We start from the raw sequence: 12,197 nt of genomic DNA, 5'->3' as shown, positions 1-12,197 counted from the left end.
ACAGACCCCATACTATTAGAGGACTCAGAGGGGGTACAGACCCCATGCTATTAGAGGACTCAGAGGGGGTACAGACCCCATGCTATTAGAGGACTCAGAGGGGGTACAGACCACATGCTATTAGAGGACTCAGAGGGGGTACAGACCACATGCTATTAGAGGACTCAGAGGGGGTACAGACCCCATACTATTAGAGGACTCAGAGGGGGTACAGACCCCATACTATTAGAGGACTCAGAGGGGGTACAGACCCTATGCTATTAGAGGACTCAGAGGGGGTACAGACCACATGCTATTAGAGGACTCAGAGGGGGTACAGACCACATGCTATTAGAGGACTCAGAGGGGTACAGACCCCATACTATTAGAGGACTCAGAGGGGGTACAGACCCCATACTATTAGAGGACTCAGAGGGGGTACAGACCCCATACTATTAGAGGACTCAGAGGGGGTACAGACCCCATGCTATTAGAGGACTCAGAGGGGGTACAGACCCTATGCTATTAGAGGACTCAGAGGGGGTACAGACCACATGCTATTAGAGGACTCAGAGGGGGTACAGACCCCATACTATTAGAGGACTCAGAGGGGGTACAGACCCCATACTATTAGAGGACTCAGAGGGGGTACAGACCCCATACTATTAGAGGACTCAGAGGGGGTACAGACCCCATACTATTAGAGGACTCAGAGGGGGTACAGACCCCATACTATTAGAGGACTCAGAGGGGGTACAGACCCCATACTATTAGAGGACTCAGAGGGGGTACAGACCCCATACTATTAGAGGACTCAGAGGGGGTACAGACCCCATACTATTAGAGGACTCAGAGGGGGTACAGACCACATGCTATTAGAGGACTCAGAGGGGGTACAGACCCCATACTATTAGAGGACTCAGAGGGGGTACAGACCCCATGCTATTAGAGGACTCAGAGGGGGTACAGACCCCATACTATTAGAGGACTCAGAGGGGGTACAGACCACATGCTATTAGAGGACTCAGAGGGGGTACAGACCCCATGCTATTAGAGGACTCAGAGGGGGTACAGACCACATGCTATTAGAGGACTCAGAGGGGGTACAGACCCCATGCTATTAGAGGACTCAGAGGGGGTACATACCCCATACTATTAGAGGACTCAGAGGGGGTACAGACCCCATGCTATTAGAGGACTCAGAGGGGTGTACAATCTATACTGTAGTCTCTTTATCAGAAGCATTAAGAAGCTTTAATGCTGACTTACAGAATGATGAACATTGACACTACACACACTAGGCCTACAGATGCTATCCCTTCAGTTGGAGGCAACATTCAGAAATTCAGTCAAAAAAAATCTCTCTCAATTTGTGTGCGTGCAGCCATGTGTTTGTGCGTGTGTGTGTGCGTGTTCTCCCACACCTGCAGCAGATTTGTAGGACTCTGGCCTGCTGCCCAGATCAATAAGAAGAGGCTTTAGAACAGGAGAGGTCGGCCAGGGGTCACTGACTACGGTGTGAGCACGTGTGTGTGTACAGACAGTGAAGCGTGACTGGGGCTTTAACCTCTGTCACTGGCTCCTGACGGCCTGAGCAGCTGCTTCACCGTCGCTAACAGTAACAGTAACCATGACTGAGGGCTGTGATTGGTTGACACAGCGAATGGAGGGCTGTAATTGGCTCGTAGCTGTAATGGAGACCTGTGATTGTCTGATACAACAAACAGAGGGCTGTAAATGACTCGTAGCCGTAATGGAGACCTGTGATTGGTTGATACAACCAACAGAGGGCTGCGATTGGCTCATAGTAGCAATGAAGAATTGTGATTGGCTGAAATGGTCAGCGGAGGTCTTCTTACCGTTAGGCATCCCATGAGGCTTTGTTCGAAGGGTCTCTGGAAGGCTCGGGGGTCTCCGCACCAGTCCAGCAGCTCTGTCGCTGCCGTGTGGAAGTTGGCCGGGTTCTGTAAGTGCTGTCGGACAAACAAGAGAAAAACTGGCTGTTAGAAATATCTCACTTCATAATAAATGTAGCTGAAACCATATCTTGATGCATTGTCATCATTATGTAGACATGGGGCTTTTTTTTAGGAGGAGAGGAGGACGGTGAGAATAGAGGAGAGGATTAGGTGGGTGAGTGTGAGGGCGTTACCAGCAGACCTTGATGTATTGTTGAGCAGGGTATAGGTTCTATACCCACAATGCAGCAGAGCCTGAGTGGGCATTGCCGGGAAGGAGCGAGGGTCCTTACAGGGTCATGCAGACATACAAGGCATAAACCCCTTCTCTTCTCAACCTATTCTCCTCAGCCCTGGCCTGCTAAAGGCATAATGGAGTTGTCGCTCTAAAAGAGACTGCCATCGAGCTTAAGTTACTGGGCTATGCTAACCAGAGGAGCTTTTCTCCCTCTTTCCTCTCACTGAGGTCCGAAATAGTTTATTCTGTTCTCTCCCTCTGTCTACTCAGCCTTGAAGAGCACAATGACGGGTATTAAACTAGGCCTCTTCCTCTCTCCCCCTCTCTCCCCCTCTCTCCCTCTCCATCCCTACCTCTCCTCGCTTTCCCTCTCTCCCCTCTCTCCCTCTCCATCCCTACCTCTCCTCTCTTTCCCTCTCTCCCCCTCTCTCCCTCTCCATCCCTACCTCTCCTCTCTTTCCCTCTCACCCCCTCTCTCCCTCTCCATCCCTACCTCTCCTCTCTTTCCCTCTCTCCCCTCTCCATCCCTACCTCTCCTCTCTTTCCCTCTCTCCCCCTCTCTCCCTCTCCATCCCTACCTCTCCTCTCTTTCTCCCTCTCCCCTCTCTCCCCCTCTCTCCCTCTCCATCCCTTCCTCTCCTCTATTTCTCCCCCTCTCTCTCCCTCTTCATCCCTACCTCTCCTCTCTCTCTCCATCTCTCTCTCTCATTCTCTCTCCCTCTCCACAGCTCAGTAGGTTAATGACTGTGTGCGCTGGCTTGTTCTAGCCGAGGAGATTGAGCCCCACTTAAAAGCATGTATTATCCTCATCCTGGCTGAAACGTCTTTTTCTGTGCGTCCTTGCAAAGGAGACACACACACACAGACACAGACACACACACAGACACAGACACAGACACAGTTAGAGGTATTGTCTTTACAGGGCAGCCGAGGTGAGGGTCTGAAAGAGAGGATTAAGCTGACAATAGAGCTCCTATGAGAGCGTGTGTGTATGTGTGTGTGTGAGTGCGTGCGTGCGCTTGAATGCGAGTGTGTGTATGTATGTGTCTGTCTGTCTGTCTGACTGTCCGCCAAGCGAGGAAAGCTGTGAGAACAGACAGCGATATCATGAGCTCTGAGAGAAGGAGATGAGCCTTCAATAGTTGCTATTTTGTGATGTGGAGATGGGTGATTGTGGAAGCAGCTGTGGACTATGAAAGAGAAATGATTGAGATGGAGAGATGAGGTGGGAGGGGAGACAGAGATGAGAGAGAGGAAGGGGAGATGGAGGGATGGAGAGGCAGGGGAGATGGAGGAGGAGGGAGGGGATATGGCTAGATGAGTGGGATAATGACATTATTGCTGGTTGATGTGAGTCGTATAGCCTACATCTCCAGTGTGAGAGGGATCATAGCTGCCACCAAGAAGACTCTCTGTGTCTACATTTTCACTGGGACAAAGAAAATGTGCAAAGAAAGCCCCTCACGCTTTCCATTAGCTCCTAACCTTTGAGTGTTTGCTGATCTGAAGGGACATGATAGCTAGTTAACTTGATAGTAATTTGGTGGCACAAAATAGAGAGAAAATAGGAGAGAGAGAGAGTTAATCACCAGCCCATCTAACATTAACAGCTCTAGAGAGACAAGGAGCAAACAGTGGCAGTAGACAACAGATAGAGAAAACAGCCGCTGTGTTGGGTTCGGTTGTAGGAGTGAGGGAGAGAGCCGCATATTTATGTTGATTTATTTTCCCTTTTGTACTTTAACTATTTGCACATCGTTATAACACTATACATAGCCATAATATGACATTTGAAATGTCTCTATTCCTCTGAAACTTTTATGAGTGTAATGTTTTGATTGTTTATTTGACTTTTGTTTACTATCTACTTCACTTGCTTTGGCAACGTTAACATATGTTTCCCATGCCAATAAAGCTTTTTGAATTGAATTGAATTGAGAGAGAGAGAGAGAGGTGTAGGCAGCCTCACATGCAGACAGACATCAAAGCCTCCTGGTCCTCCACTGAATGTCCGTGTTTACCCTGGCCTGTCTGGGGATCAGGCTGTTCATACCTGCCTGAGCAGAAAACAGCTCAGCCCACTGGCCCTCTGCCAGGACCCCAAACCAAAACAATAACCCACTGGCAGCATGCGGGCAGAGATCTGTACTCACTCGCTCTTAGGTCTCAGCGCAGAGCTATCCATTACAGAACAAGACGCCAGTGAATCAGAGAGGGAATGGAGAGGAAGACAGGAGTTGGAGAGAGAATGGAAGAGATTAAAGCAGAGAGAGATGAACTAAAGAGTATGTGGAAGGGACAGTTAGAAGTTAGAGAGAGCAGTCTCATGCACTTAACAGGGCGGAATCCCTCTCTCCGTCTCTCTCTGTCTCTCCCTCTCCTCTCTCTCTGCCCCAGTGTAACCTGGTCTGTGTAGCTGTAGCTAATGGGTAGGCTAACAGATTACCATATAAGGCGGTATGGTGTGTGTGTGTGGAGAGAGCAGCTGTAGACTGGAGTAGTCTCTCCTTGTCGCATTCGAGAGGATCAACATGAGTACTGTACTGTACTGTAACAGCCACCTTGGATCCAAGCAATCCTTCTTTTTAAAGATCTGCCAATGCCACTTAGCATGCAGACAACTCAGAGATGATAATAATATACATACAATGAGGGAATTTGATCCCTCCAGGATCTGAATCCACGACCTTGGTGTTGCTAGTTGCTATTGTCTCACCTGTTTGATACACGGCAACCTGTTCGATCTCACTGATCTACAAATCACCTTGCATCTACTCATTAAGCCCATCTGTGCATTTGCAGATCTGTGTTTCTTACCTGTTTGATACACAGCAGCCTGTCGTTGGTCTGCTGGATATGCCGATCCATTGACGGCAACGCGTTCATCTTGATGACTGCTTCCTGTCCTCTAGCCTAATGTGACGCCATCAACACTCTGGAAGACAAAGGGAGATATAGCTTGGTTAGGACAGATCCTTTACAGGGAAAGACAGACAGATACAGCTTGGTTAGGACAGATCCTTTACAGGGAAAGACAGACAGATACAGCTTGGTTAGGACAGGTCCTTTACAGGGAAAGACAGACAGATACGGCTTGGTTAGGACATGTCTTGAGACAGAGAGAGACATAACATTGTTAGTACAAAAGTAATCTTGGAACCCAGAACCAAATCTAAAATGTGCTAAGTAGCTACTTGATTACTCGATTTATGTTACACTGCAATCCAGTTATGTTGAAAACAACAACTTTAATGATGACGATCATCACCTACGTGAACATAATCTAACTTTTTTTTTTATTGCCGTTGGCCATCACCTACGGAAACAGCTCATCCTACAAACTCCTGGCCCCAATTACACATCACTCAGCGGGGGAGAGATCCCCCACAAAGCCCTGGGTGACATCACTGTACCCATTATCTCCCAGTAAAAAGACAGACAGGCAGCAGCACACCTCCTGTTTAAGGTTATCAATCCTGTCTGCCCCTCCATACTGATTTACTAGTGCTGCTACACCTCACAGCAGATAATACAGCCTCTCTCTGTCTCTTTCACTCGTTCTGATGCTTTCTCTCTCTCTGTGTCTCTTTCTCTTTCTATCCCCCTCTCTCTCTCTCTCTTTCCCTCTCTCATTCTCTCTCTCTCATTCTCTCTCTCTCATTCACTCTCTCTTTCCCTCCCTCATTCTCTCTCTCTCTCATTCTCTCTCTCTCTTTCCCTCTCTCATTCTCTCTCTCTCATTCTCCCTCTCTCATTCTCTCTCTCTCTTTCCCTCTCTCTCTTTCCCTCTCTCATTCTCTCTCTCTCATTCACTCTCTCTTTCCCTCTCTCATTCTCTCTCTCTCATTCTCTCTCTCTTTCCCTCTCTCTCTTTCCCTCTCTCATTCTCTCTCTCTCATTCACTCTCTCTTTCCCTCTCTCATTCTCTCTCTCTCATTCTCTCTCTCTCTTTCCCTCTCTCATTCTCTCTCTCTCATTCACTCTCTCTTTCCCTCTCTCTCTCTCTCTCTCTCCTTCCCTCTCACATTCTCTCTCATTCACTCTCTCTTTCCCTCTCTCATTCTCTCTCTCTCATTCGCTCTCATATTCCCCTCACTCATTCCCTCTCTCATTCCCTCTGTCCCCGTCTCTCTCCCTCTTCATACATATTTCTCTCTCTCCATCCCTCTCACTCTCCTTTTCCCCTCCATCTCTCGCACTTTCTCTTCTTCCCTCTCCCCCTCCCTCCCCGCTGTCCTCCCTCTCTACCTCTGTAATTGATGTGGCGGTGCGGCTCAGAAGGAGACGATGGATTAATAGGTGTAGTGGTGTTAAATCAATCACTCCTCCATCCCTCATCCCTCCATCATGATACGTTTATCTCCATCACAGCTACAAATTCCTCCATACAAAGAACACGGCAAGAGAACCCCCCCATGATGCACTGGGGGAGCCAGGGTTCTACAGTGCTGCTCAGAGCTGATAAAGGCTTAAGTTTATGATACCATGCTGAGAAGGAGAGAGGAATGGGGGGAGACGGGAGAGGGAAATGGAGAGGGAGAGAGGGAAACTGAGAGGGAGAGAGGGAAATGGAGAGAGCGAAATGGAGAGAGGGAAATGAGAGGGTGAGAGGGAAATGGAGAGGGAGAGAGGGAAACGGAGAGGGAGAGGGGGAAACGGAGAGAGCGAAATGGAGAGAGGGAAATGAGAGGGTGAGAGGGAAATGGAGAGGGAGAGAGGGAAACGGAGAGGGAGAGGGGGAAACGGAGAGAGGGAAACGGAGCGGGAGATAGGGAAATGGAGAGGGAGAGAGGGAAAAGAAGGGAGGAAAACGGAGAGGGAGAGGGGGAAACGGAGAGGGAAATGGAGAGGGAGAGAGGGAAACAGAGGGAGAGAGGGAAACGGAGAGAGGGAAATGGAAGAGGGAAATGGAGAGGGTGAGAGGGAAATGGAGAGGGAGATAGGGAAACGGAGAGGGAGTGAGGGAAATGGAGAGGGAGATAGGAAAACTGAGAGGGAGAGAGGAAAACGGAGAGGGAGAGGGGGAAACGGAGAGGGGGAAACGGAGAGAGGGAAATGGAGAGGGAGAGTGGGAAACGGAGAGGGGTAGAGGGAAACGGAGAGGGAGAGAGGGAAATGGAGAGCGAGAGAGGGAAAGAAGGGAGAGGGGAAATGGAATGGGAAGACTCAGAAAGAAGAACAGACTAAGAAAGATAGGATGGAGAGAGAAGGCAAAGGGTGGAAGAGAAGGTGAGAGTGGCAGGGGAGAGAAAGTGAGGGAGGAAAAGAGGAAAAGAGAGGGGGAGAAAGCAGTGCTCAGCTCAGGAGCTTTGGGGACTGGATCTTATTGCATTCAAGGCTCGGGAGGAGAACCCCCCCACACACAGAAAGTAATAGAGTTGGAATGAAGCACTTTCATTAAGCTCCAAGGTAAACCTTCAAAGGGACACTTATCTGAGGTAAAACAGTGCATGTATTACTAATACTAGGAGATTAGGGATTACAGGTGTAGAATTACCTGGAATATAGCATACTCAAAGGAGAATATAGCCAGCCAAAAGAGAATATAGTCCTCTCAAAGGAGAATATAACCCACTCAAAGGAGAATATAACCCACTCAAAGGAGAATATAACCCACTCAAAGGAGAATATAGCCCACTCAAAGGAGAATATAGCCCACTCAAAGGAGAATATAGCCAGCCAAAAGAGAATATAGTCCTCTCAAAGGAGAATATAACCCACTAAAAGTAGAACATAACCCACTAAAAGGAGAACATAACCCACTAAAAGGAGAACATAGTCTACTCAAAAGAGAACATTGTCTACTAAAAGTATTGCATTTGTTTTGAGACATCACTTGCTTAAGACATGGGAAAATGTTGGACAAAACATATGAAAACCAGAGCCATGATTCATTATGATCCCAAAAAACACAACATAATCTATTGTAACAGTGAGCACGTTTACATGCACAGTAATAATTAGATATTAAACTGATTATGGCAGTTGGCAGATTATGCAATAGTCATGTAAACACCTTACTCTGCTTATCTTAATCGGTGTAAGGTCAAAATCAAAGTAAGCATACGCTGATTAAACCAGCTGGTTTTCTGAACAATCTTTCGAATTATTAGGACATGTAAACACCTTAATCGGCGTTCCAGCGGTGTATATGATCTGCACGTGCTAGCACCACCCGAGCAAGCCTCCCTCTTTAGCGCGAGTGAAGTGAGTTCGGAACAATTGAATGCATGCGTTTAGAAGTAGTTTTCATATACAAACGTTATATGTCCGAACTCGGAATCAAATATGCTTCGCAAAAATAACATGGTCGCTGTGGTAGAACGTTTATTTAGATTGTCTGCCTTTACCAGAGTGCCATCAGGTAGCCTGATTTCAGATGTGTCCATGTAAAAATAATTATTAGGGAAATCGTAATTCTTGCAAAGCATGTAAAAATGTTAATCGAACTATTGTGTGCATGTAACCGTACTCGGTGTCTTTGTCAGGTAAACGTGCAAAGCATACATTAGCATTGTTGTAATCACAACAGTATAGTATGTAGTCCTATCAGCACATCAGTATATTCAACAATATATTGTGGAAGGGCAGTGGAGTTGATCAGTGCTTCAAAATTGGCAAAGGAGAAGTGTCCTCAGAACAGACAGCGGTGGCCGCAGTTACAGATAGTGACCAGCAGGCGTCTCCCCACTCTCTCCCACTACAGTCCTTCCCAGCCTCCTCACATAACATCACTCAGTCTCCAGCCTACTAAGGGCTCCCATAAGACTTTACTAGCGCTACAAATCCCCCCCACCGCACCGCAGCCTCTCAGAACCGCAGCAGCTTAGACCTGCAGATCTGTAGACCACTAGTAGGGCACCCGCCAACACTCCTCCCACAATGCAGCCCTTCAGACTTGAAAAGAAGGAAACCTGCAGGAACAGACCTGCAGCCAGGCAGACCTGCAGTAGATCAGTGCACCACTAGCAGGGGCACACTGACTCTCTAGCCCTCTAACCCCTCCACCAATGCTCCACTGTCTGACCTTGTGGCTATTGATGAACTGTTTCCCCTTCCGACCCTAACCTGACCTCTAACTACTACTACAGAACCAGGAAGAGAGATCGGGATGGGGAGAATTGGAAAGAGAAAGGGAGAGGGCTTGAGCCCCCCCCACCCTCTCCTTAACCCACCCCCCTCTCCTCAACCTATCTCTCTTTCTCTCGGCTCAACCCCCCTCTCTCTGCACAACCTCTCTCCCCCTCTCTTTCTCTCCCTCTCCCCCTGTAGGCGATGCCTTTGTTTGTGATCTCTATAGCAGGAACCTCCACGTCTGAGGGAAATCAAGTGAGGTGAAAACATGGTTCTACAGGGAGGGAGGGAGGGAGGGAGGGCTGGAGAGAGGGAGGGCAGGAAGGGATGGAGCTTTGTTGTAGCATCCTGTTTCTGTGAAGTAGGGAGGTTATGTTCATTCATTCTGTCTCACTGTCCTGGTTAACGCATGGTCCTTCTCTCTAAACCCCCTTTCCTCTCCCCCTCTCATCTCTTCTCCCTCCCTTCTCCTCCTCTCTTCTCCCTCCCTTCTCCTCCTCCACCTCCCTCTCTCCCATGCTTTTCTTTCTCTCCTGCTAGGAAGGACTGGGAAATCCCTGTGAGAAAAGCACAGCTAGCTAATCCATGTCCTCACTATCAAAATAACACAGAGAAATAATAGTTAATGTTATCTGATGTCAGAGCAGAAACAGAGACCTCCATCACTGTCTGTCTGAGATGTAATGATAAAACAGGTTGGTGGGCTACTCTGCTACACCACTTATTTCCAAGGACGATTAATTCATTAAGAAATATTGAAAACTAATTTAGAATTGTGGATAATAATGCGTTTTGCAGGGTACATAGTTTTAGTCCCAAAATGTGTTTTCAGGCTTTGTGTGCATGTGTGTGGAGTTGCCGGTGAATTGCCTCTTCAATAACCTCATCAGCTATGTCGAGTTCCACTTACCAGCGGTGCAAAGCAAGGCTTACACACACACACACACACACACACACACACAGAGAATTATGTTGTGCATTTAACAAGCCTTAAAAAGCGACAGGAGGCCGTGGTGAATCATAATAACTTACCAAACCACAAAACCACACCAGCACTGTGGTGAAGCTACTACAAACACACACACAATGTACCCTGCAATGAGCCCAACAACCTGAGGGGTAGTGGGGCAAACAATTACTGCTCTGAAATAAAAGCTCGGGGGGGAGCAAGGCCAGCAACACTGCAGAGGGCAAGGCAATGATATGTCTTCATAATCACACACAAACACACGCACACGAGCATGCGCATACACACATGTGCGTGAGTGATTTCTTATTCCAAATGCAGTGTAAATGTGAGAGAAGACAGTCTTGGCCAGACTGTTTTGCCTTATAGATCATAATGAATACTATTACATGAACAGGTGGGGACCTGTTCCTAGATCAGCACTCCTACTCCTACAGTCCCATTGGTCTGGCTAGCATGGTGAGAGTAATAATATAATAATAATAATATGCCATTTAGCAGACGCTTTTATCCAAAGCGACTTACAGTCATGCGTGCATACATTTTTTTTTTTGTGTATGGGTGGTCCCGGGGATCGAACCCACTACCTTGGCGTTACAAGCGCTGTGCTCTACCAGCTGAGCTACAGAGGACCACAGCGGGGTGAACAGGCAGAGTGACTGCATTATTCAGTAGTCTGAGTGAGACCAAAAGTATGTGGACACCTATTCGTCGAATCATGGGCATTAATATGGAGTTGGTCCCCCCTTTCCTGCTATAACAGCCTCCACTCTTCTGGGAAGGCTTTCCACTAGATGTTGGAACATTGCTGCAGGGACTTGCTTCCATTCAGCTACAAGAGCATTAGTGAGGTCAGGCACTGATCTGGCTCACAGTTGGTGTTCCAATACATCCCAAATGTGTTCGATGGGGTTGAGGTCAGGGCTCTGTGCAGGCCAGTCAAGTTCTTCCACACCGATCTCAACAAACCATTTCGGTATGGACCTCGCTTTGTGCACGGGGGCATTGTCATCAAATCAAATCAAATGTTATTGGTCACATACACGTGTTTAGCAAATGTTATTGCGGGTGGAGCGAAATGCTTGTGCTTCTAGCTCTGACAGTGCAGTAATATCTAACAAATAATATCTAACAATTTCACAACATATACCCAATACACACAAATCTAAGTAAGGAACGGAATTAAGAATATATACATATATGGACGAGCAATGACAGAGCGCATGGACTAAGATACAGTAGAATAGTATAGAATACAGTATATACATATGAGATGAGTAATGCAAGATATGTAAACATTATTAAAATGACTAGTATTCCATTTCTTAAAGTGGCCAGTGATTTCTAGTCTATGTCTATAGGCAGCAGCCTCTCATGTGCTAGTGATGGCTATTTAAATGTCTGATGGCCTTAAGATAGAAGCTGTTTTTCAGTCTCTCGGTCCCAGCTTTGATGCACCTGTACTGAACTCGCCTTCTGGATGATAGCGGGGTGAACAGGCAGTGGCTCGGGTGGTTGATATCCTTGATGATCCCCAAACTGTTGCCACAAAGTTGGAAGAACAGAATTGTCTAGAATGTCATTGTATGCTGTAGCTTTAAGATTTCCCTTCACTGGAACTAAGGTGCCTAGCCCGAACCATGAAAAACAGACCCAGACCATTATTGCTTCTCCACCGAACTTTACAGTTGGCACTATGCATTGGGGCAGGTAGCGTTCTCCTGGCATCCGCCAAACCCAGATTCGTCTGTCGGGTTGCCAGATGGTGAAGCATGATTCATCACTCCAGCGAATGCATTTTCACTGCTCCAGAGTCCAATGGTGGCGAGCTTTACACCACTCCAGCCGACGCTTGGCATTGCACATGGTGAGGAGGGAGAGAGGACAGAGAGAGAGAGGGGAGAGAGGAGAGAGAGAGAGACAGAGGGGAGAAAGGAGAGAGGAAAGAGAGAGAGAATGGAGAGAGAGAGGAGAGAGTGAG

At 47.5% G+C, this 12,197-nt stretch overlaps 1 protein-coding gene across 5 annotated transcripts in view; it reads right to left on the bottom strand.

Annotated features, from left to right (window-relative positions):
- The window catches only part of LOC121553781 (zinc finger MIZ domain-containing protein 1-like), a 184,979-nt gene that overhangs the window by 41,461 nt on the left and 131,321 nt on the right, over positions 1-12,197 (bottom strand). For all 5 annotated transcript variants that reach the window (XM_045211570.1, XM_045211573.1, XM_045211572.1 and 2 more), the window contains 2 exons: positions 4,993-5,110; positions 1,839-1,952 (listed from right to left, as the gene is read on the bottom strand). In XM_045211570.1, the coding sequence (XP_045067505.1) occupies positions 1,839-1,952; positions 4,993-5,061 (183 nt within the window). In that variant the 5' untranslated portion in view covers positions 5,062-5,110. The remainder of the gene's footprint in view (positions 1-1,838; positions 1,953-4,992; positions 5,111-12,197) is intronic.

The sequence above is a fragment of the Coregonus clupeaformis genome, chromosome 37 (genome assembly GCF_020615455.1).
Source record: "Coregonus clupeaformis isolate EN_2021a chromosome 37, ASM2061545v1, whole genome shotgun sequence".
Lineage (NCBI taxonomy): Eukaryota > Metazoa > Chordata > Actinopteri > Salmoniformes > Salmonidae > Coregonus > Coregonus clupeaformis.
This window is presented reverse-complemented; position numbering and strand designations above follow the sequence as displayed.